This window comes from Chelonoidis abingdonii, chromosome 2 (assembly GCF_003597395.2).
Source record: "Chelonoidis abingdonii isolate Lonesome George chromosome 2, CheloAbing_2.0, whole genome shotgun sequence".
NCBI lineage: Eukaryota > Metazoa > Chordata > Testudines > Testudinidae > Chelonoidis > Chelonoidis abingdonii.
Genome location: NC_133770.1, coordinates 83,057,663 through 83,083,399, shown reverse-complemented (window position 1 = coordinate 83,083,399; position 25,737 = coordinate 83,057,663). Strand labels below are relative to the sequence as shown.

The 25,737-nt window shown below is 49.8% G+C and overlaps 1 protein-coding gene across 6 annotated transcripts in view; it reads right to left on the bottom strand.

Annotated features, from left to right (window-relative positions):
* Window positions 1-1,040: 1,040 nt before the first annotated feature.
* NEK11 (NIMA related kinase 11) overlaps window positions 1,041-25,737 on the bottom strand; it is a 194,273-nt gene continuing 169,576 nt past the window's right edge. For all 6 annotated transcript variants that reach the window (XM_075062499.1, XM_075062500.1, XM_075062504.1 and 3 more), the window contains one exon: window positions 1,041-1,580. In XM_075062499.1, coding sequence (XP_074918600.1) covers window positions 1,385-1,580 — 196 coding nt within the window. In that variant the 3' untranslated portion in view covers window positions 1,041-1,384. The remainder of the gene's footprint in view (window positions 1,581-25,737) is intronic.

Below are 25,737 nucleotides of genomic sequence, written 5' to 3'. Positions count from 1 at the left end.
GGATCACTGGTGCATTTCCTAGCAGATAGATAACTCAGATCTGCATCCCATAGTCTCTCTGGATGAGAACTCGCATGCCACTCTGAACAACCATATGAACCAGAAGATCCTTCCTCGCTACAAGAAGATATGTTGTGGTCACTGGCAGTTTAACTTGTATCTTACCATTGGAGCTTCTTGAGCTCCCTTTCCTGCCCCTGGGGATCTCAAGAACAAACAGCATGCCATCTGCTTATGGACTGCCCGCTTGATCCTCCTGATGGTGGATGGATGCTTTTGATGTCCCTGGATGCTGCTGCTATGATGGAAATAGATAGATACCAACACCTAATTCATTGTTTGTGCTATCAGAAGCCACACACCAGAAGAAGTATTATTAGTCCCATTTTACAGATTGGCAAATTGAGGCACAGAGAGGTTAGTGGCTGACTTTCTTTCCAAAGATGCTAAGTATCTGCAGCTTCCAGCCATAATGGCCTGCCCAAGATCAAATTGCAATGATTTTGAGGGCCATTGCTGCACACTCCCCACCTGAGTACATTCAAAGGATTGCACTGTGCTGCACAAGAACAGACAATGTAAGGGGTCTGATTATGGCGAGAAGACTAAAGTGAATTTGGCCCAAGGCTCACCTGAGAACCTGATATATAGTATTATATTTATTCCGTATATAGAGCTTAACAAGTCATGGTTAGGGTGATCAGCCGGCAGAACAAAAAGGGAAAGCGTTAGGAAGAAAAAGTAAGGGGTCATAATGGGTGGGGTGAGGGGTACTTGATATAAGTAGAAGTATTATGCTTTTAGAGAAGGCAACATAAATATGGAGATAAAAAGTTAACAAGATCTGTGAAGAAGCCAAAATGGATTTATTTTTCTAGTTGTACATTATGGGCTTGATCCAAAATCCACAGAAGTTCATAGAAACATTTTCATGGATTTCAGCAGGCTTCAGGTCAGGCCTCCTGTCTCTCTTGCTCCCTCTTTTGCATGGCTCTTTCAAAGGGCACTCAGGTGAAATACAGGCCTTCAACAGAGCACACACTGCTGTTCACGGCCAAACCCAGCAAAACATTTAAGTATGTGCTTAATGTCTTGCTGGATCAGAGCCCACTGCTGCTACCATAGAAATTAGCGGCAAAACTCTCATTGACATCACTGGGACCCTGATTGTGCACCATTAAAGTCAATGGGAACAACCCGTGGGTGAAGAATCTGGACTTAAGGGAATACACTTGTTGATGCAATAAAACAAGTGGGGAAAAAAGACTGTCACCATGATGTGCGCCTCCCTGGCCCCCCAATAATACAGTACTTGTTTGCTGTCCCATAAGGGTGTAGCTCGGCGTTTTCACGTCTCCAGTGTTGGCCATTTCTGATGTACATTTTACACTGGAGCTAAGGCAAGCAGCTGATCCTCAAAGTAGAGAAGTTGATCCACTTCAAAACAGTCGCTTGCTCTAGAAACAACTTTCTCCAGGCATTCTCGGATCTCATCTTCACTTGCATTCTGCTGTCTTGCTTTCTTAAGATAGCTGTAAACCTTTTCAAATACTTCTGCTCCCAGCTTCTGAATTGCTGATCTACAGACAAATGTAACATAAAAGTTACTCACAAGTTAATCCATTTTACATATTAAAATATCTAGCAAGAGACATTGCTCTGTTAAGGTATTGTAGCTCTCAAACAAAATGGCTTTCAGCTTAAGATCGAAGTGTAACTATGTACGTAATTTGCATAGAACAAAGCTCACTATGGAATTTCCCTATGGGCATTTTTAATATGAACAAGAGTCCTGAGATGAAATCCTGACACTTCTGAAGTCAGTGAGACCTTTGCCATCGTCGTCAGTGAAGCCAGGATTTCACTCTTAATGTCTAATTTGATAAACTACTTTATAACACACTCTACAGTGATTCCAGTTCACACATACATATTTACAGCCGCTGGATTTTATAAAAAATAAACAATTTGCCAGTGGCATAGTGTGAATATACACTATTCATAAATCATCCCTTAAACTCTTATCAAAAAGACTGTTGTACAAGATGCAATGAGAACTGAACAGACATTATTCTTCTACTATAACAACACTCTCCCTTCTTTCTGTACTTCCGCGATGAAAAATACACTCATGGTTACCTAATACTGGTTTACACAAAGATTCCAGTTGAACACTGTAAGATTATTCATTTGTAAGCAGAGTCAGGATGAGCTGTATCCTGACATCTGGTGGTGAATTGTAGGGAGTGTGGAAAGAATGTCAAGAATCTCAAAAGGTGTGGACAGATTTGCATTGGCATCCACCCTCAATTTAGCATAAGCCCACAGCAGCTTGGAATGGTGATTTTAACAGCTCTGGGATTCCCAATTTCTTTGTTATTGGGGCAGGAGGAAAAAAAAAAGTTTGTCTCCATGATTGTGTGCATGGGGAGCTGTGGGACTGCTTTGTGACAGAAATGACTCAACCTCAGTTGGTGGTACTTGCTAGACAAGGGACATAGGTTCCAAAACCCACTGAATTGAGAGAGGGTGGGGACAGGTATCTGTGCCTGGTGGTGCAGTCTCCTTGTGGAGCCAGATGCACCAGTTCCACCTCTCCTCTCTCCACTGTGGAATATCAGAGTTGACTTTTTATTCCCGTAAGAATCTAGATACAGGTTACTGAGCTGAACTCACTTTGGGCAAATGGTGCACTAGCACTGGGACTCTCCTACAATGTGCTGAGATCACTAAGAGTTGAAATCACAAAAGAGCTGAAATTACTGAGCTAGGAGCACTGAGTACTGTGCTAACTAGTGGGGGAGCCTGAAGCTATACGGCAGAACAGAGCAGTTGGTGGAGTGGAGCAGTTTGTGGAGATGGCTGAAGCGAACCACGGGACAGCTGGTGGAGTGGAGCGGAGCGGCTGGCAGAGTGGAGTAGCTGTGGAACAGGTGGAGTGGCCCACGGAGCGCGCGGAGGGTCAAGCAGTTTTGCAGGGAACAACTGGAGCATGCTCACGGAGGCAGCTGGTGGAGCAGAACAGTTTTGTGAAGCGATGGCTGGAGGAGCAGAGTGAAGCAGCTGGTAAGACGGAGCAGTTCGTGGAGAGGCGCGGAAGCAGATCTACCACGGAGAGCAGGGCAGTTTGCCCTGGACCACGTATAGGTGCCCCTTTCACCTAGGCTGGGGGGAAGACCCTACAGATAACTTTGATTCTGGGGTGGCATTGAGCAAGAGACTTGGGTTGTTGGACTTTGGAGTGATTGAACGTTAAGACCTGAAGGGAAAAGACATTGCCAAATGTACTGGGGTGTGGGTTTTTGTTTATGGTTTTGTTATAACTCCTGTTTGTGGTGTTCTCAAAGGGGATGCTGCATGAAGTTCCTTCCCTTTATTTAAAAGGTTTTGACACTGCAGACTCCGTGCTTGCAGAGGGAAGTATTGCCTCCTAGAGGCGCCCAGGAAGGATTTGTGTGGTATGTAAGTTGTCCCAGGTCACGGGTGGGGGCTCGAGCCGGTTATGCATTGTGTTACTGAAACGGAACCCCTGGATACTGAACCCGGCCCTTGTTGCTGCCAACTCAGAGGGGCAGACGGGTTACACATTGATTTAAAAAAAAAAACAAAGCAAAAAATGTAACGATACATATAAAAATCCATAAGTAACAGAGTGCTACAGTCAGTGTCATGCTACCAATTTTTTAACAAGAGGATCTTGTAGTAACTTTCCTCTTTAGACTGTCATAAACCCATCTGCCGGGGTGCAGGTGTTTGCAGAGGGGATTCTATTCATTTTACCTTTTGAACAAAACAGCCTTCTCATAAAGATGACCAAGAAGGGAGGTAGCGCCACTTGGAAAACAAACGTAGCCCTAGACTCTTCAGTGAGCTCCATGTGGATCCATTTACAGATTTAATAGGTTCCAAGCAGAAGGGACCACTGTGATCATCTAGTCTGACCTCCAGTATAACACAGGCCATAGAACTTCCCCGAAATAATTCCCGGAGCAGATCTTTTAGAAGAACATCCAATCTTGTTTTAAAAATTGCCACTGATGGAGACTCCACCATGCCCTTGGTAAGTTATTCCAATGGTTATTTACCCTCACTGTTAGAAGTTAACACCTTATTACCAGTCTGACTTCATCTAGCTTCAACTTCCTGCCATTGGATTGTGTTATATACTTTTGTCTGTTAGATTGAAGAGCCTACTGTTAAATATGTGTTCTCCACTAGGTACTTATAGACTGTAATCAAACCTCCCCTTAACTTTCTCTTTATGATGCTACATAGATTGAGCTCCTTGAGTCTATCCCTACACAGCATGTTAATCATTCTCATAGCTCTTCTCTGAACTCTTCTCAATTGATCAAAATCCTTCTTGAATTATGGACACCAGAACTGGACACTGTATTCTAGCAGCAGTCAAACTAGTGACAAATACAGCTGTAAAATAACCTCTCTAGTTTCACTTGAAATTCCCATTTATGCATCCAAGCATTGCGTTAGCCCTTTCGGGCACAGCATCACACTGGGAGCTCATGTTCATCTGATTATCCACCATGACCCCTAGATCTTTTTTCAGAGTCACTGCTTCCCAGGATAGAGTCCTTCATCCTGTAAGTATCCTGCATTCCTTGTTCCAAGAAGTATACATTTACATTTAGCCATACTAAAATAAATATTGCTTACTAAGCAATCCAGATAATGTTTAATCAGTGACCTATCCTCTTCATTAGTTATGACACTCTCAATTTTTGTTCATCTGCAAACTTAATCCATGATGATTTTATGTTTTCTTTGAGGTCATTAATAAAATGTTGAACAGCATACAGCCAAGAACCAATCCCCACTAGAAACACACCTGTTCGATGACTGTTTACAGTTATATTTTGAGACCTCGGTTAGCCATCAGTTAGCCATCCATTTAACATGTGCCATGTTAATTTTATATCTTTCTAGTTTTTTTAATCAAAATGTCAGGTGGTACGAAGTTAAATGCCTTGCAGAAGGCCAAGTATATTACATTAACACTATTACCTTTATCAAACTTATTGCATCAAAAAGCTATCAAGTTAGTCTGACAGAATCTATTTTCCATAAATCCATGTTGAATGGCATTTATTATAGTACCCTCCTTTAATTCTTTATTAATCGACTCCCATATCAACTGCTCCATTATCTTGTCTGGGATTGATGTCAGACTGGCAGGCTGTGATGGGATGTTCACCCCACACCATTCCTGAGGAAGCTGAGAAAGGGCCACTTAATGTGATAGGCCAAATATGAGGGGCTTAGGCTGGACAAGCACCCCCTGATTGGAAGGTGGAGCTCAGCTGAGCAGGAGTAGCTGGGTTAGTATAAAGCCAGGAAGCTGGCAACAGAAATGGTGGCAGTGAGGAAGTCTGCAGCCACTCTCTGTGCATAAGAGAGGGAAGGAGGGACCCCAGGGAAAGAGAAGCACACTGACTCTGAGGGAAGGGCCTGCTCAGAAGAGGGAAGCGGTGAGAACAAAGCCTGTGGGAGGTGGATAGGAAGCAACCCAGGAAGAGAACAGTGAGGGTGGAGACTGAGCAGACCTTGGTGGCATGTTACAGGATCCCCAGGCTGGAACCTCGAGTAGTGGGTGGGCCAGGTTCCCCTACCAGCCACTGACAAAGTGGTAGTGCCAAGGCAGCAGGTCTGGAAGGGGAAACCACATAGTGACCTGGCCAGAGGGCTGTCACAAAAAGGAAAGCTGCAGTTCTTGGTGCGAGAAAGGGGCCAGAGAGAGGACAACAAGAGGAGCGACTGCAAGAGGAAGTGTCAGACCTAGAAGAGAGCTATTCCCAGAGCAGCCCCTAGGAGGCATAGCCCAGGGGCGTGAGCATCCTGAGACACAAGCCTATAATTACCTCGGTCATTCCTTTTATCGTTTTTAAATATTGGCATATTAGCTTTCTTCCAGTCTTCTGGAACTTCCCTGTTGTTCCAAGACTTACTGAAAATCAGTATTATTGATCCACTGAGCTCCCTTAAAACTCTTGGATGTAAGTTATGCAGAGCTGCTGATTTAAAACTGTCCAACTTTAGTAGTCATGCAGAGCTCATTGCAGGACTGGGGGCCTAATACAGCACTAAAAGTCATTGTGCAGAAATATTTATACTTTGTTCCTGAAAAATATGCTGAAACATACAGCATAGCATCCAGCCTGAATAATTTTAAGAGACAGGTGAATCCCTCACAAGGGGCCCTGGAAACCTCCTCTCCAGATGCAATCAGGTTTGGTTTTAAAGTAAATAACTGGTAGTGTATTATTTGAGCAAGAGTATGTGATTGTATGAGACTGCACAGCAGGACAGTGTTAGATGAGTTGTGGCTGCATGTGCAACCTTATATTTGTCATTGCTTTTCTTTTCAACATTGAAGCATGCAAACTTAATGGTCTCTGAGTTTCTTTTGTTTGTTTTACTATCAGAGTTGCATGGTTTCCCCCATCAGAAGCAATGATTTTCCGCAGTTGGCCAAAATAGCAGCAGGCCAAATGGGATTCCTTGCAGAAATTTGCTTGCATAACCCTTCGGTTAGCAGAAGTTTTATAGTGCAGCCTGTCCTCCCAATGGCATTTGTGTATCTTTGCCAGTATTTCAGTAATGAACAGATGCTACTGTTCTAGAGGATTTTCCCTGGAAATTCATTCTGGCAGCCAGGCACTCTTGAATAAGGTTTCTTTATATATCTTGAGGGCTTTATCTGACATGTTAATTTATTTGTCATAAATTCGTAGCATCCATTCTCCTGGGGCCACTGTACTAGTGCTCTCAACCTACTGCTAGAGGGCTGTCATTCATTTTACCCCCCAAGATATCCATGTTCGGCACATTTGATGCCCTGTACCTTTTGATGTTAAAAATTCTTTACGACAGAGAGAAAATATCAGGTGAATAAGAAGTCCCATATACTAAAGAAAGAACTCAGAAACCATTTAAAGGTTCTAGCATGAATACATTTTTTGTTGTCCCTTATATTGGGTCTTTGTCACATATTGCACCTGACACCTGCACCTTGGCAATCAGCACCCTCATGGCATCGGGAACATCTAATCTATCCCTTCAGTGGTAGGCAGGAGCTGCCCAGTGCCATGACAGGACTGAGCATGCCCTTCCATGTTTGCTGTCTCATAGAGGGAGGAATCACAGTAGCCATAGGGTTGCCAACTTTCTACTCATACAAAGCCAAACACCCTTACCCCGCCTCTCCTCTGAAGTCCCCGCCTCCTGCTCACTCCATCCCCCCACCCTCTGTCACTCACTCTCCCCACCTTCACTCACTTGCTCATTTCCACCGGGCTGGCTCAGGGGTTGGGGTGCGGGAGGTGGTGAGGGCATTGGCTGGGGGTGCAGGCTCTGGGGTAGGGCCAGGGATGAGGGATTTGGGGTGCAGGGTGGGGTTCTGGGATGGGGCTGAAGGGTTTGGAGTGTGGGAGGGGGCTCTGGGCTGGGGCAGGTGGTTAGGGTGCGGGGGTGGGGGATGTGAGGGCTCCAGCTGAGGGTGCAGACTCTGGGATGGGGATGAGAGGTTTGGGGTGCTCTGGGCTGAGGGGTGGAGCTGAGGGGTTTGGAATATGGGAGGGGGCTCCGAGTTGAGGCAAGGGGCTGGGGAGTGGGAGGGGGTACAGGGTCAGGGCTGGGGGCACGGGCTCTGGGGTAGGGCCAGAAATGAGAGGTTCAGGGTGCAGGAGGGGGCTCTGGGCTGGGACCAACAGGTTTGGAGGGCAGGAGTGGGATCAGAGCTGGGGCACAAAGTTGGGGCATGAGAGGCAGTCAGGGTGCAGGCTCTGGGCTGCTCTTACCTCAAGCGGCTCCCGGAAGCAGTAGTATGTCCTGCCTCTGACTCCTACATATAAGGGCAGCCAGAGGGCTCCACACACTGCCCTCATCCCAAGCACCAGTTCTGCAGCTCCCATTGGCTGGGAACTGTGGCTAATGGAAGCTACAGGGATGGTGCCTGCGGAATCCCCTGGCTGCCCCTATGCCTAGGAGTCAGAACGGGGACATGCCGCTGCTTCTTAGCCCTGCTGTGCCGCTGACCAGACTTTTAATGCAGCTGGTTTCCCTACAAATATTTGTTTAAATGCTCAGAAGCGGGAATCAAACTCCCCTCTTCTATTCATGAACAACGTCAGTGCTAAGCCACGCTGCTAGCACCCCTGGTGTTGCTGTTAATCCTAACTTGACAGCACAACTAGCTGAAGAGGCAGGAATAACCCCATAATGACAGCACTATAATGAAAGGAGCGAGTGAGGGAAGAGCACAGCACATAAACAGAGAAAACAGCTTTGTGCCCAATATCATGGTACTGTTCAGTGAATTCCAGAGGACAATCAACATCACCCCAACACCATGTTATATCAGCATTGAATACTAAGAGCCCAGAAGGGACATGATTCTAAATGACTCTTGAATTCCCATGTAATGTGAATTCTGGTTTTCCTTGGAAAGCAGTAATGGCTGTTACAATTATGAAAAAAAGTTTTATTTGCAGTTTATTTATTTTTTCCTGAGTGTAACTGGAAACACTAAGTATCCTCATTAGAATATAAAGGATTCCCTAAAAATCATAGAATGATGCATTGTAGGGCTTACAGATGGCATCAGCCCCCAGCATGTTTCAAAGGTTCCTTTAACTGAAGAATGTATTACTGTTTTGATCTCACACACAATAGGAACTGAACACCTCCTCCCACTTCCCTTCCTTCCCGTCTTGTTCCTTCCACATTATTCATCCCCACTTCTGCCTTGCCCTTCAACTCTGTGTTGTCTTCCCTGGCTGATTCCTGACACAAGGGATGAGTTAGGAACTGACAGCAGGTGGAGATGGGAAACAGTATAGATAGGTATGGGACCAGTCTGGTGTCCCCACAGGTACGAGATCTGACTCATCCATGTCCCCGAGAACTAGAGAGTCTCACTCCTCCCTGCCACTGGCACCCATTAATGGAGAAATTAGCACCTTGGAAATTAGCTAATGCTCAGATGCTGGTTATCTGAGGTATAGCTGATTTCAAAGGGTTAAATAGGGTTTCTTTTTGAAAATAACTTTAAACCATCTTCTGCAGCAATATTACAGCACTTCGAGGGGTTAACATAAATTAATGAGAAAATATTTTGAAGTAATTCTTACTGCATCACTCCTTTTAGTGACTGCTCTCTTCCTCTTAAAAGGAACATGGTTAATTCTTAGCCCCTCCCATCGATTTAGAGATGTGAAATGAAGTAAATGGGCACCTCAGGAGCATGCTGCTGCTAATAAATGTGATCTGTGGACTATATCTTTTCTGTTTAGGTTGATAGAGCATGCAAATTAGCATCCAGGAAAGCTAATCTGTATAAAATGAATACCAATGGGATTAGGCAACAAATGTTGAAAGGCTGACAACAAAGGAGCATGTGTCAAAAATTTTAACATCTGCTTCCTCGAGAGAAATCATTAGGTGCCATTTGGCTTTGAGATCCTAGGAAAAGGCAGCTGCCATAAAGCATATTTCCTAGGGGTATGGGGTGGGGGACAGGAGGGTGAGAGCAGGAATCTATGCCAGAAAATTTCAAATGGATTTTACTATCCAACTTCAAAAATCAGGGGTGACTCCTCTGAAATCAAAAGATTTACACTGGTGTAAAAAACAGTCTGACACCAGAATCAAGATCACTGGGAGCTGATATCAATAATATCTTCATTATAGCTCTGATCCTGTATCGAAGTGCACTAGTGTTAATGTCTGCATCCATGTTGAGTCTCATCGAGGCACATGCACAGGAGTCTTCACTACGTTGGTGCAGGTAGTTACTGCAATTGTGCATTCAAATAAGGCACTTGAGTGTCTGAAGGTTAAAGGTGCAATTTGTGTGTGAATACTAGTGGTCACACTCATAGAATCATAGACGGTTAGGGTTGGCGGAGACCTCAGGAGGTCATCTAGTCCAATCCCCTGCTCAAAGCAAATCATCCCAGCCAGGTCTTAAAAACCTCTAAGGATGGAGAGTCCACCACCTCCCTAGGTAACACATTCCAGTGCTTCTCCACCCTCCAAGTGAAATAGTTTTTTCCTAATATCCAGCCTAGACCTCCCCCACTGCAACTTGAGACCATTGTTCCTTGTTTCTGTCATCTGCCACCACTGAGAACAGCCTAGCTCCATCCTGTTTGGAACCCCCCTTCAGGTAGTTGAAGGCTGCTATCAAATCCCCCCTCACTCGTCTCTTCTGCAGACTAAATAAGCCCAGTTCCCTCAGCCTTTCCTCATAAGTCATGTGCCCCAGCCCCCTAATCATTTTCATTGCCCTCTGCTAGACTCTCTCCAATTTGTCCACATCCTTTGTGTAGTGGGGGGCCCAAAACTGGATGCAGTACTCTGGATGTGGCCTCACCAGCGCCAAATAGAGGGGAATAATCACTTCCCTCAATTTGTTGGCAATGCTCCTACTAATGCAGCCAAATATGCCGTTAGCCTTCTTGGCAACAAGGGCACACTGTTGACTCCTATCCAGCTTCGCATCCACTGTAATCCCTAGGTCCTTTTCTGCAGAATTGCCACTTAGCTAGTCAGTTCCCAGCCTGTAGCAGTGCATGGGATTCTTCCGTCCTAAGTGCAGAACTCTGCACTTGTCCTTGTTGAACCACACTGGATTTCTTTTGGCCCAATCCTCCAATTTGTTTAGGTCACTTTGGATCCTATCCCTACCCTCCAGCATATCTACCTCTCCCCTCAGCTTAGTGTCATTCGTGAACTTGCTGAGGGTGCAATCCATCCCATCATTCAGATCATTAATGAAGATGTTGAACAAAACCAGCCACAGAACAGACCCCTGGGGCACTCTGCTTGATACTGGCTGCCAACTAGACATCTAGCTGTTGATCACTACCCATTGAGCCCGACAATCTAGCCCCCTTCCTATCCACCTTATAGTCCATTCATCCAATACATACTTTTTTAACTTGCTGGCAAGAATACTATGGAAGACTGTATCAAAAGCCTCGCTAAAGTCAAGCTATATCATGCCCGCCGCTTTCCACATATCCACAGAGCCTGTTATCTCATCATAACAGGCAATCAGATTGGTCAGGCATGACTTGCCCTTGGTGAATCCATGTTGACTGATCCTGATCACCTTCCTCTCCGCCAAGTGCTTCAAAATGGGTTCCTTGAGGACCTGCTCTATGATTTTTCCAGGGACTGAGGTGATGCTCACCAGTCTGTAGATTCCCAGATTCTCCTTATTCCCTTTTTAAAGATGGAAACTAAATTTGCCTTTTTCCAGTCATCTGGGACCTCCACCGATCTCCACAAGTTTTCAAAGATAATGGCAATGGCTTTGCAATCACATCAGCCAACTCCCTTAGCACCCTCAGATGCATTAGATCTGGCCCCACAGACTTGTGCATGTCCAGCTTTTCCAAAGAGTCCTTAACCTGTTCTTTCACCACTGAGGGCTACTCACCTCCTCCCCATACTGTGCTGCCCAGTTCCTCCAACACTTGCACCAGGAAGTTGTCCCCATCACTCTCCGAAAACTTCCCGGATTGTCTGTGCACTGCTGTATTGCTCTCTCAACAAATGTCAGGGTGATTGAAGTCCCCCATGAGAACCAGGGCCCGTGATCTGGACACTTCTGTTAGTTGTCACAAAGGCAAAGGGGGGGGTATATGCCCACACATACATTTTGCACACAACTGTGGATCTTATTTCTGATTATCTGACATCCAGTGTTGTTGCATTATTTATTATTTCACTCATTTGCAAACCCAATAATTCTCCCCAGTAATGGTGTCACCACTTTATTTTTCAGCCAAACATCATTATTATTATTTGTATTAGCATAGCACGTAGGAACACGAGTCATGTGCTAGATGCTGTACAAATGCAGAACAGAAAACATTCCCTGCCCCAAGAGATAACAAAGCATTAATAACCAAGGGCTATTAATGAAGTCTTATATGAATAGGCTTTTGTTACTTTAACAAAATATACTGGGCCAGCTCTCCACCTGGCATAAATTAGTGTTGCTCCATGGAAATCAATGGAGTTAGGCCAATTTACAGCAGTTGAGAATCTGGCCCAGTGTTATATTTACGAGTATACTTATCAAATTAAAACTAGGCCACATCTGTGAAAACAAATGTACAAAATAGAATTTATGATGCAAGGTCTTTATTTTTTTTTCATGTGCTGGTTCACTTTCTTACTAATTCACAACACGTGATCGTTTGCAGTGGCTCTCTCTCTGGCATTAATGTGATTCACCAATCTTCTACAATATATGAATGGTGTAATCTCAGCAATCTGTGATGTTTACAAACCTTCTCCCAGGCTAATGTGGAATTTGCCACTAGTCAGCCTATGAATTTGTATCTTGGCTATAGAAAAAGACTGCGTTACTACCCGTCCATTAACATTTTCCTGCTGGTCTGGCGATCAGTTACAATCTATCTACCCCTATGTATCACTGACAAAAGCCGCAAAGTAAGATTAATGCTTAGCCTCAGCACTATTCTGTGGGTGTTAACAGCTGGGCTAATATTGCTCAACAGCTTGTCACTGTGTGAGGCAACTATGGCAGACATCTGCAGCTAAGGGGTTTTTCAGCTTCTTGCTTCCAAATTTCATTTAGCATCATAGCAACCACTGAACCGCATTCTCTTTTCTTCCTCCGCCAGAAGAATGAGCAGCATTGTTTGCATCTAAAAACAAAGTAGTTTTCACCAATCCCTTTAAGAAACTGTACTTTGGGTTACTAGTCTATATATTGTGCTGAAGTAACAATATAAGATACCAGAATAATGAAATGTGGATGAAAGTGCTTATATATTTGATAGACATCAAAAATAATATTTCATCTACCCCCATACTAGCGAGCATTCAGCACTGCTTCTGAATGAGTTGCAGGAAATTCAGTTATTGTAAAATGCAAACTGTATTCATGTCAAATTCTGTGTAAGCGTTAAACTGCCGCCTTGGCACAGAAAATAGAAGTACTCAGCTGGTGGTTATTTCTGTAGATGCGGTGTTAGAATGCAGCTTGGGATCAAATATTAAAATGTATCAGTAAACATTTTAAAAGAAGGGCCTGGGCTAAATCAGTTAAGGCTCATAGATTCATAGATTTTTAAGCCACCAAGCAAATTATCAGTGCCACAGAAGCCAATACCAAGCACTTCATCCCTGTAGCTGGGTGCTTACACCGCTCCTGTTCTGAAGGGCTTAAAACAGCCCAGGAGAGGGCTGTGGGTGGGGCAAGAAGCCTGGGTTGATTGGGGAAAGTAGGCTCAGCTGTGGCCATGCCCTAATCAGGCCCAGCTGGCCCCTATAAGAGGCTGTGAGTCAGAACTCAAGAGAGTCTCTCTCTAGCTGTAGAGGGAGATGGGCCTGGCTGCAGGGAGCTAGACACGGGGTACCTGAGTAGAGCAGAGCTGGGGCAAGGCAGAGGGTCTGGTGAGTCTCCAGCCTGGAAAGCCCCAGGCTGCGGCTTAGCATAAGGCCAACAGGTACTGGTGGTTGCAGAGGGCAGCCCAGGGGTAAGCAAAGGCAGCAGGTCCAAACCCAACCTTGCCTGTGATGAGTAGGCTGATATTGCAGTCTGCCCCAGGGACTGGGGGCTAGACAATGACTGGCAGTAGCTGTACACTGAGGAGAGGTGGGGATAGCAGGTGGGGGTTCCCTGGCGAGGGGAGACCATAAGACTGACGGGTTACTGCCAAGGGGCAGTGCCCCAGATAACAGGGCACCAGGTATGGGAGGGACACAGGGGCCAAGCGGTAGCAGGACACCGGCCTGCAGAGGGTGCTCCAACAGCTGGAGAACTAATTCCCTGAGACCACCAGCAGGAGGCGCCGCAGGGGTGAGTCCGCATGCTTACAATCCCATAGAACATCCCTAAGGCAGGGCCCCACTCCTTCACCTGAACTAGTACAAATTAGGTACATGGTACCAGAGGACCAACAAGTCTCAAATGAACCTGAGCTCCCTCTACTTGCGCGGCACAAGAGAATTTCACCAGCATTGATTGACTATAAAACAGGCTCTAGCCTCAAACAAAAAAGGCTGCGTGTATGACCAGCATTAAAGGGAAAGTCTTCCTCACAAGATGCACAAAACGGAAAGCTGAGGGATTTGGTTATTACAAGGAAAACTGGCCTGGAGCTAACAACAAAGAGAGGGGAGTCATGATGGAAGTGAAAACTCCCTCAAACTATATAGACTGTTAGTGTCAGTACCAAAGGGCAATATTCCACCAACTTGTACTATATATAGAAAAAACTGTATGGAAAGTGATCTAAAATACTAGTTACAAAACTCTACAGGCTAAGCTGAAGGAGTGCGAACACCAAAGCACTCTGTCTGAGGCCAAGAGCGGTAAGAAGAAATTCAAATGGCGCTTGGTTCTGCCCCACTCCAAAGTTTATACTCTTGGAATGAGGCACAAGGCTTGTCAATGTACGCATGCAGACCAAATGAACATGACTAGCAATAAAATCTCCAATATCAGGTGTGTGGGGTGCTTGCACACCTAGCGTGGAATATTCACAAGAACAAGCACTCAGGAACAAAAGGTTGTGTGGGAATGACAAGAAAATACTATTTAACAGCAAAAAGAACAAAAACTTAATTGTGGAAGATTAACATCTGCCTTCACCTTCAACGCCCAGTGGATTTTGACTTTCACTGTTATTGTTGAGTGAAAATTTCTTCACATGAAGATGCAATGATAATTTTAATCATACATCCTTAATAACTTCATAATTCCTGCATTATGGCACCATAACTTGATAACATACAACTCTCTGATGCCCTGCTTGAATGACTTGTGAAGTCTAAAGCATATTTGGAACAAATTTTCCCACGGGGTGAGAAGGAACATGTTATATAAGGCTTTCGACAGACAGCTGGAGAATCATATCAATATGATTCTCCAGTGGATTTCATTAACTGACTAAAATGAATTTGTAGAACAGTAATTGAAGCTGACACCTGCTCTTAAAAGGAGTGTGAATTGAAAGCTAACTGTGTTACTGCAACTACTATTGGCAGAGTCCTGAATTCTGAGATTATAAAACACTCGTTGAAAGGACACAGTAGATCTTTATTTTGTGCTGCATGCTCCACATCCAGTGCTGAGGACAAAAACGTCATTTAACTTGTCCTGCCATTTGATTAGGCCACGTGCTGGAATCCAGATCACATACCAATGATTTTATTTCATCACCTCCTATCACAGACTTGTCATTTAGGGAATCTGTTCTCCCCTTAGCTCTTCCCCTTCAGAAAATTACTAGGAGATGCTATAAGCTAGATATTCATTTTAGCTTCTTTGTGGCGCCATGTACTTCCAAGGTCTGTTTTGGTAAATCTTATAAGACTCAGTAAAGTACTCAGCAAAGTACAGACATAAGCAAATATGTGAGAGAGAGCGCATGTGCTCATATATGAATGTGGTGGAATAGCTGCAGGATGAGATTTAATGATGATGAATAAGGCTGCATGTCTGTCATGGAGGTCACGGAAGTCACGGATTCTGTGATTTTTCCATGACCTACATGACTTCTGCAGCAGTTAGTTGTGGCTCAGGGGCTGCCCAAGCCGGGGAGTCCCTGGACCAGCAGCAGCAGCAGTTTGGGTGTATGGGAGGGGCCTCAGTACTAGGGCAGGAGGTTGGAGTGTGGGACGGCACTTAACTGGGGAGAGGGACTCCCCAGCTCCCACTGGCATGTCCCAGTAGCTCCTAGGTGGAGGAGTCAGGGGGTTCCACATGCTGCCCATGCCCTCAGGCACCACCCCAGAAGCTCCCATTGGCTGCGGTTCCTGGCTGATGGGAGCTGCAGAGTCAGCGCTTGTGGCAGGAGCAGCGTGCGGCACCCCCCTGCCTGCTCCTCCCCCTAGAGCTGCAGGGACATGCCTGTTGGAGCTGGGTAGGGAGCCTGCCAGTACCGCCCCCTGTTCCCCCCAGCACCAGCATGGGGCCCTAGACCGCGTGCTGCTGCCCGCCTCCACCCCCAGCACCAGCGGGGATCCTGGGCCACTCCCCAGCATCCACAGCGCCCCTGGCCCGTCTCCTCAGAGCACCCATGGCCCCTGGCCCAAGTTTTAGTTAGGGGTATATAGTAAAAGTCATGAACAGGTCACAGGCCCATGAATATTTGTTTACTGTCTGTGACCTGTCCATGACTTTTACTAAAAATACCTGTGACTAAAATATAGCCTAACGATGGATAATAGTAAATTTGTGTTGACAGACTAATAGTTCAGGGATACACTGTTTCTACTCCCTAAATGTGTTGTACACACCTGACATAGAATCTCTGTCTGAATAGTGGAGTAGTGATTAATATTAACAAAGTAATTAAAAAAATCAGTAAAGAAAATGGTCAATAATTGATTAACATAATACATTGTATTCCAGTGCTTAGATATAAAAGCGCTGAAAGCAATGATCAGTCTCTATTCTAGTGCTGAAGAATGCTGCAGTAAGACTGCTAAACTGTACCATATACAATAGATAGCATACCTGTAGCTCAGAAGACCATGAGTAGCTCGTTAGAATGTTACTTGTTTCTTCAGATGGGTCATTTTAAGGGACTGCCCATTTGCTAAGCAAGAAAAAAAGATTATATATAATCTAATGGACCCAGGAATTTCACTCATGGGGCCATTTCAATCAGTCAGTATTTATCTATTTTCTACATTTAGTTGAAACAATTGCTAGTATCCAGTTCCTTAGTAACACCCAATGTAGTCCAGAGCCTAAAAGAAAAGATCAGATGACAGTCCCCAGATTGCAAACTGTTTGCAAACTGCTGACAACACTGCTGATTGCAAACTGCTGACATTCTAAGGCCTGGGTAAAATGAATTTAGTATATATTCTGGCATTTAGCAAAGTCACAGTGTACAAAGACTTCCTAGAATTTGTCAGTCCAACAGCATCCATCTCTGAGCTAGATGAAGCAAAAATTCTCAACACATTAGACAGATTCTTGACCCAATTTACTTTGCCTGTTAATGTCTGTTGTATTTGTTATACTAGAACAGATGCAGATATGTCTGAATAGTAGCTTCCTTCCATACCCCACACAATTACTGCTTCTTGAACCCTGAAGTGCAATGGTTGCCATTAAAAGTCAACAATTATCCACGATGATCACACAAGATTTACTTAGAGTAGGGTAATAACTGCAGTATTGCATATACCACTGTTTGGTCATTGAGGGTAAAAGCTGATTATTTTAAATGGTGGCTTGATTTCTGTGGGTCTCTCTGTGTCCCAGGGACTTACGCATAAAAAGCTAGTTTGAAAGCTGACATATTATATGCTCAGAAGCAGATTAAATTTCTGTCTATATCCTTTACCAAAACCAAAAAGTAACGTTTCTTTTTAAATTAAATTCACATATAAACATAAAAAACTAGAATTTGAATATCAGAAAAAAGAAGGGACGAACAGACTTATCCATTTAATTAATTAACAAGACAGTGCCATAAATCTAGACAATTCTTTGACTGATGGAAACATCTTTTTTTGGTATCATGCACTATAAGTTAATACTGGATGTACAAAGACCTATTTTCTAGTCACAAATGAGCCAACTCTGTCAAAGCTGTAAACACTTGAAGTCAAAAGAATGATTAATGAAATCAGCTAACAAAAAGTAAGTTGGACTTGGCTTTGTCATCAGTAATAGCAAGAATATTGCAGGCCGGAGAGCAATATGCTAAGGAAACTTCCCACTAGACCCTGTAAAAAATACAGCCATAGGAAAAAATGGAGAAATGGCATACAAATGAAAGAATTATATTAACCAAATCTATATTACCAGCTGAAATTTTTCCTAAAACTTGAACATAGCCTCACTCCCTAAAATTTTTTTCATTAACAACTTAAAAGATTTTTATTTATTGAATATAAATAGCAAAATCCAGTATTTATTTTAATTAGTGTCAGGTAGTATGTTGCAAATTTAAAATCCCCCCTGAACTATGTCTGTCTTCAAAGTAATTGCCCTTGAATTGAGGAATGCCTCACTATTCCATATTTGCATCTTCAACATTGTACACACAGAAACCAATATAGTAATAAAAAAGCCTGAAACAATGCTTGCAATATTCATATTAGTAAAGCTGCTCTTAGAATCATAGAATGTCAGGGTTGGAAGGGACCTCAGGAGGTCTAGTCCAACCCCCTGCTCAAAGCAGGACCAATCCCCAGGCAGATTTTTGCCCCAAATGGCCCCCTTAAGGATTGAGCTCACAACCCTGAGCTTAGCAGGCTAATGCTCAAACCACTGAGCTACACCCCCTACCCCTTTTTTAGTGTCAAGCCTTTCCTTCTGGTAACAATCAGCAGACATGTTTATTAATTACCTCACTTCTAATGAATGCCCTCTGCTTTTAACATACACCTTGTCCATGTCCATTCAATGTTATCCTTTGTCAATAGAGAACAATTTACATGCCGAGGACTTGCTCCCAAATCTTGCGTCCAAGTGACAAGCCAAGAAAATGGGCTGAACACTGGGGAGGTCTATGAAAAGAGTGAAAAGACAAGTTCCCCTCAAGTTGCAAAGCAGCAGTGGAATCACTCCTCAGATGTTACTGCATGCTCAGGACTGCAATAGTCCTTTTGGCTGATGTGAAATACTACAGGACTGGTATAGTTCCACATATGCTAGTTCCTTCCCCAAATATCCTTCATGAAGGAGTTCAGACATCCGGCATAGGACCCCACCCTCCAGTCCCCACCATGCAAGGTGGAACTATACCAGTCCTGCTGTATTCAGGGCCTTCCATATCTTGTGTCTGTCAGGGGAGGGCCAGATTTACACGTTAATGGCTTACATAGTCTTCACTATGTGCAACAAATATAGCACAATATGACAATTAAAATATATTGTGTTGAATGTACGAGAAAAAGAAACACTGCTTTTCCTTTCAGAAAACACTGTAGTATTAGACAACTTAGTGAACATATCTATGAAAGACAAAAATGATGGAGCAAATAGGAATGCATTTGTAGCCCTACATAGGCTCTGGTGAACAAATGAACAATATTTACATTTTAGTTAGTGTGATGGGGCAAGGCCAGATGGCTACAGTAAAGTACTGAGAAACAGGTATGTTAGCCTATTGGCATCCCAGGGGTGGGCGGGCGAAGCCCGCCCACTTCTAAAGGACCTCCCCCCAGCCTAAGGGGAGGATCCACAGGGCTAGAACACCAAGTAAGTCCGGGGGACAACTAATGAAAAAACAGGATCAGGAGTGAGGTCATAGGGCTAAATTAAGGGAACCGGATGGGGACACCGAGCAGAGAACCCCGGACAACGCCCACTGCTCCTCAAAGGCGTCAAGGGAGCCAGTGGACGCCGCCCAGAGGAACTCCGCCGGATGCGTGAACGGACAGAGGAGCGGAAATAGGCCCCACAGTCGCAAGAAATCCCATCAGCCAACCTCCTCTCCCTGGTGCTGTAGATGGCTAGTTTGGCCAGGGCCAAGAGGAGGTTGAGAAGGAGATCCCGCGACTTTGTGGGGCCACGGATGGGGAGTGCGTAGATAAAAAGGTGAGGGGAAAAGTGCAACCAGAAACGCAAGAAGATATTCAGGAGGAGCCGGAACAGGGGCTGCAACCTGGCGCACTCCAAGTAAATGTGCGCCAAGGTCTCCTTCTCGCCACAGAAAGGGCAGGTGTTGGGGACAGGGGTGAACCGCGCCAAGTACACACCCGTGCTCACGGCCCCCATGAAGGAGCCGCCAACTGACATCCCCAGCGGGCCGGGGACCAGGGCAGAGTACAAGCTGGCCCACCGGGGCCTCACCCTCGAGAGGTGGCAGGAGGTCCCGCCATTTGGTATCGGGGGCGGGACGCGAGGGTGAGGTAGTGAAGGGTGTGGAGCACGAGCGTGTACAGATGTTTCCGTGGCGCGGTCTGGAACAGAACCGGCTGCACATCGTGCAGCCGGCTTGCAGAGAAAGGGTGAGGGGGCCGATTGGGTCCACGGGGCAGGGCCCTATAAAAATGTCCACGGGGCCCGGGGGGTGGAGGGTGGGCGGGGCGTCCCTCTCGTAGGACCCGGTCGAGGTAAGCCCGAGCAGCAGGCAGCAAAGCGGCCCTCACCTCCTGAAGTACGCGCCAGGGAGTATGAGGTCTGGAGAGCCCCATGCGCCGGGCGAGCGTCAGGGGATCCAGCCAATCTCCCCGGTCGTAGTCCAGGAGGTCTCCGACCCTGGTGACTCCCGCCAAGACCAGCCTCTGGCGCACCGCGGGGGACTCCGCCACCTGCACACGAAGCTGGGGATTGTGTAGCAGGGGCTCCGCGAGGAGGTCGGCCCCCACGGTGGCCGCCACGGACCTGGTCGTGGAAAGAGCTTCCAGGTCCGGAGGAGGTCTTGGTAGAAGACCGGCAGCCCGGAGAGGTCTCGCGGAAGACCTCTCGGATGGAGGTAAAAGAGCTGCCGGTCGTATCGGAGCCCTCGGAAGCGGCGGAGGAAGGCGTGCGCCAGTACGCTCCACGCCGGACTACCCGCACCATACAGGAGCCTCTGCAGGGCCTGGAGGCGGAAGACACGGACCTGAGTGCGTAGGCACTTCAGCCCTGCCCCCCTTCCTCCAGGGGCAGGTGGAGGACCCCTGCAGAGACCCAGTGCGTCCCTGGCCAAAAGAACTCCAGAATCGTCGTCCGGAGGTTGGCCAGGAAATCCGGGGCGGGACCAGGGTGTTGAGCCGGTACCAGAGCATGGACAGGACCAGTTGATTAAGCACCAGTGCCCTCCCCCGAAGGGAGAGGCACCGGAGTAGTCCCGTCCATTTCCGGAGCCGCTCCGCCACCCTGCCCTCCAAACCGTGCCGTTCTCCGGCGGAGACGGATGCGTGGCAGAAAGGTAAACGCCGAGATAGAGCAGCGGACCCGCGCTCCACCGGATGGCCTGAAGCGCGGGTGGGAGGGAGCTCGCCTGCCACCCGTCCCCGACCACCAGGCCAGAGCTCTTGACCCAGTTAACCCGGGCGGAGGAGGCCGCCGAGTACACAGCCTGGCAAGCCTCCACCCGCGCCAAGTCGCCCGGGTCCTGGACCACGAGGAGCACATCGTCAGCGTACGCCGACAGGACCAGCCGCAGCTCCGGCTCCCGAAGCACCAACCCCGTCAACCTCTCGCGGAGGAGACAGAGGAAGGGCTCGATCGCCAGGGCGTACAGCTGGCCCGAGAGGGGGCACCCCTGCCGCACTCCCCGCCCGAAGCTGACCGGCTCGGTCAGGGTCCAGTTGAGCCTGACCAGACACTCCGCAGAAGCGTACAGCACCTGGAGAAAACCCACAAAACGGGGTCCGAAGCCGAACGCTCGCAGAGTACCCAGGAGATACCCGTGATCCATCCTGTCGAACGCCTTCTCCTGATCCAGGGACAAGAGGGCGAACGACAGACCATCCCTACACCCTAATTCCAGAAGGTCCCGGACCAGATACAAGTTATCAAAGATAGTGCGGCCCGGGACGGTGTAGGTCTGGTCTGGATGGACCACGTCCGCCAGCACGGACCCTAGACGCAGCGAGATGGCCTTTGCAATGATTTTGTAGTCCGTGCTGAGGAGCGAGATGGGACGCCAATTCCGTAAGTCGGCGGGTCCCCCTCTTCGGCAATAAGGCGAGCACGGCTCGCCTGCACGAGAGAGGGAGGACCCCGCTCTGCAAAGACTCGGCCCAGACGGTGACCAGGTCTGGGCCGAGAACGTCCCAGAACACGCGGTAGAACTCCACGGTCAGCCCGTCCATGCCCGGAGATTTATTGGTGGGCATGCGACGGAGGGCTTCCGAGAACTCGGCCAGAGTGAGAGGCAGCTCTAGCCGGTCCCGGTCGCCCGTGCCGACCGTCGGGAGCCCGTCCCAGAGTACTCTGCAAGCGTTAGGATCGGTCGGATCCGGGGAGAAAAGGGCCGCGTAGAAGGCCCTGGCCCTCCCGCACATCTCCGCCGGGTCCGTGAGGGGGGTGCCGTCCTCCGCCAGGAGGCAGGTGACGTGTTTCTTGCCCCCCTCCTTTTCTCCAGGGCGTAGAAGAAGCGGGAGCCGCGGTCCATCTCCCGAAGGAGGCGGATGCGGGATCGAACAAAAGCTCCCGGGCCCGATGGTCCTCGAGGGCTCGGAGCTCCTCCCGCTTCTCTCCGGCACGCTCCGCAGAGGGATGGATCCTCGGGGCTGGGCGGCCAGACGCCTCTCCAGCTCCAAGACCTCCCGCTCCAGCTGCTCTATGGCCGCATCCCTCCGCCGGCTGGCGCCCCGGGTGTAGTCACGGCAGAAGAGCCGGGCGCGCACCTTCCCCAGATCCCACCACCGCCGCGCGCCGAGGAAAAGGCGCGCCGCTGCCCTCGCCAGGCCAGCCAAAACTCCCGGAAGGACGCCACGAAGCCCGCATCCTCCAGCAAACTATTATTAAAGTGCCAAGGCCGGCCCCGGCCTCTCCGCGCAGAGAGAGGCTGTCACGGTGGCAAGATGGTGATCCGAAAAGGGGGCCGGCCGAACGCCGGAGGAGTGGGCCCGTAAAAGGTGGAAACGTGACAGATAAATGCGGTCCAGCCGGGGAGCGCACGACCGATGGGCCTCCACCCGGACGAAGGTGAACGTCGAAACGTCGGTCCGGGTGGTGGTCGCGCCAGACGTCCACCAGGGAGTGGCGTTCGACAATCTCCCGGAGGACGTCCGCGGCGGCCGGGCACTGCTCGGTCCCCGAGCGGTCCCGTTCCTCAGGGTGGTATTAAAAGTCCCCTCCCAGGACCAGGCACTCACGAGGATCCAGGGAGCCGAGGAAGGCGGACGCCTGCTGATAAAAACGCAACCTCTCCGGGCCCGATGTCGGGGCATAAACATTGACGAGATTAACCACAAGCCCCTCCATGCGGACCCGGAGGTGCAGCAGGCGGCCCGGCACAGCCTCAGCGACCCCCAGCACCTCGGGCCGTAGGTCGGGGGAGAACAAGGTCGCCACCCCAGCCGCGCAAACCGAGAAGTGGCTAAAGTAGGCCTCGTTCCCCCACTCCAGCCGCCAGCTAGCTTCAGCGGCCGGATCCGTATGGGTCTCCTGCAGGAAAATCACAGAGTAACCCCCCCCGGAGGTAGGAGAGCACCTGGTTCCTGCGGAGACCCATCCTACAGCCCCGGGTGTTTAACGTGGCAAAGATGATCGGTGCCATGAGGAGGGCTGGGGGGGATCCTCGCCAGCAGACACGCCCACAGCCTCCGGCAGGCCGCGCAGCAATCCGTGACCTACCCCATAGGTGACTAACGAGTCACGGAAGAGGCGGACCCGCTGGTAGGCCGCGGCGGCCTGCTTCCCGGTCCTCTTACCCTCCCCCATGAGGGCCCTCGCGGCCCGGAGGACCTGATGGAAATCCCCCAGCGCTGGAGCGCAAGATGGACTTTGTTACGGGAGCCACGGACGTCCTCGAGGAACTCCCGCAGCTCCTCCCTCAGCGCATGGGGGGGGGGGTCACTGACCGATGACTGTCCCCCAGTGGGGCCCCCGTCACAGCCCCGTGGCCCACCGAGGCGGGCAGGCAGGGGGCAGACCCCCGACGTGGCGTCCGATGGGCCGACGCCACGCGACCCCCGCCCCGCTCCCCGGTTCAACAAGGGGTGGCGGAAGGAGAACAGCAGCCCCTGGTGGGTCGGGAAAGGAAAAAACTAGCGGAGCCGCACCCTGGGGGGTATTCCCAGGGGCGGCACTGGCATCACAGGAGGTGGGGGGGACAAGGACAGGGCTAACAGGATAGGGCGGGGATCAGGGAGAGAATCTGGGAAGGGGGCAGAGACGGGATCCTGAGCCCCTATAGGTGAGCCACTGGACGGTGGCTCCTTCTGGTCAGGCTCAGGGATCTGGGAAGTGGGAAGGGGACCCCTAATGATGCCGGGCGCAGCCAGAGTGGCACGTGTGGCAGCCTCGGCATCTGGAGATAGATGTTTGTCAATGGGGTCCCCGCCTAGGAAAGAGGGCGGTTCTCCACACCCAAAAGGATACCCCCTGGGAACCGGGTCCCGGCAGCGGGGCACTGGCCGTCGCCTTAATGGGCTCGGCGGCCAGCAACAGGGGCCACCCGCAGCCGGGTCGATGGAGGAATCCAGGGGACCCTCAGAGGCGGGAGCAGAAGCAGCGGTCAGGGGAAAGGAACTCGGGGACAGGGGGACCGGGGTGAGGTCGCCCAGATCGAGGCCCGCTGGCAGAGGGTCGTCCTCCCCCTGCGTGACTGGGGTCAGACCCAGGGCCTCGATCTCCTCAAAGATGGAAGGGAGATCGCCCTCCACCACCCCAGGGCCCTCCTCGCTAGCACCCGAGGTGACACCCACCTCGGCACTCGCAGAGACGTTGAGTGGGAGGGGGTGAGAGAGGCTCCCTTGGGGCTTCCACGGGAAGGGACCCCGGAGGAGGGGCGGCGTTACCCTCCGGTGCTGCCACGATGTCCCCAGCCGGCACCACAGAAGTGGGAGTCATCAGGGGGCAAGGCGGAAGGCTCGTCATCGGCGGCCCCCTTCCTGCTCTTCCGGGGGGCCTCCGAATCTGCAGGGTTAACGAGGCTCGAGCCTTCCGCTTGCCCCGCTTCCCCTGCACTAAAGGACCAGCCTCCATGGCATCATCCGGGGGCTGGCTAACAGGGGTCGGATCGGGGGGCAAGGGCAATGGCTCAGGCGATTGGGACTCCAGGAGGCAGTGGTGGGACGGCAGAAGTGAGGGAAGATTCCCCCTGGGATGAGCCCTCTCCCACGCCCCGGCGTATCCCCGCTGCACCCTCCTCCACAGCGATGGACCGAGAAGGAGGAGGAGGGGCAGCTTCGGGTGCCTGGCAGCAGGGGTGCCGGCGATGACAGGGCCGGCACCGTGCCGGGGCTCAGGGGTCCCGGACGCTCCTCCGTGCTGGGCCAAGGGGCAATCCCTCCGGATGTGCCCCATCGCCCGGCAGAGGTAGCACCGGGCCCCCCGTCGAATAGTGCACCCGGTAGTGGGCCCCCTGGTAGGGGACCAGAAAGGACCCCTCGAGCGCCTCCCCGCCACGCGCCGCCGGCGGCAGTTGAAGCTGCACTTGCCGGCGGAACGAGAGGACGTGACGGAGGGCGGGGTCCTTGCAGCCCAAGGGGAGAGGGCTGATGACGGAGATGGGGCGCCCCAGGGCAGAAAGGGCGGGCAAAGGGCGGCATTGGGCAGGAAAGGAGGGACGGAGGTCAGGACCAAGCGGACCCCCAGGTCTTCCAACGGCTCCAGGGGGACGAACACGCCCCCTACCGCTAGGCCCCTCTCTACCGCCTCCTGGCGGCGGCCTCCGATGCGAGGAAGAAGACCACCTTCCCGTACATTTTGGAGCCGCCACGATGGCCGTGGGCCCCACCACCCTCGCCAACGCCCGCACGTAGGTCTCCACGTGGGGCGAGGCGGGCACCAGGAGGCAACGGACGCCGTGCTTCCTGGTCAAGGTGGGAAAGGGTCCCCGGCCGCTGTAGATGGTGGTGGAGCGGTGGTCGGAGGAGCGGTGGCAGGCGGGGGGGCCGCCGCCACCTGGGCGTATGCCCTTGGGGGCCGGGGGAGGGACACCCGCAGAGCTGGTGGAGGGAATAGCGGGGAGGGATGCCGCAGCCGGGAGCGGGGCTGCGGCAGTGGGGGCAGGTTCCGCCATGGAGGGCCTGGCCTTTTTAGCGGGGCCCTTACCCTTCTTCCCACCCCGACCCTTCCCACCGGCTGGGGGAGCTCCCCCCGAA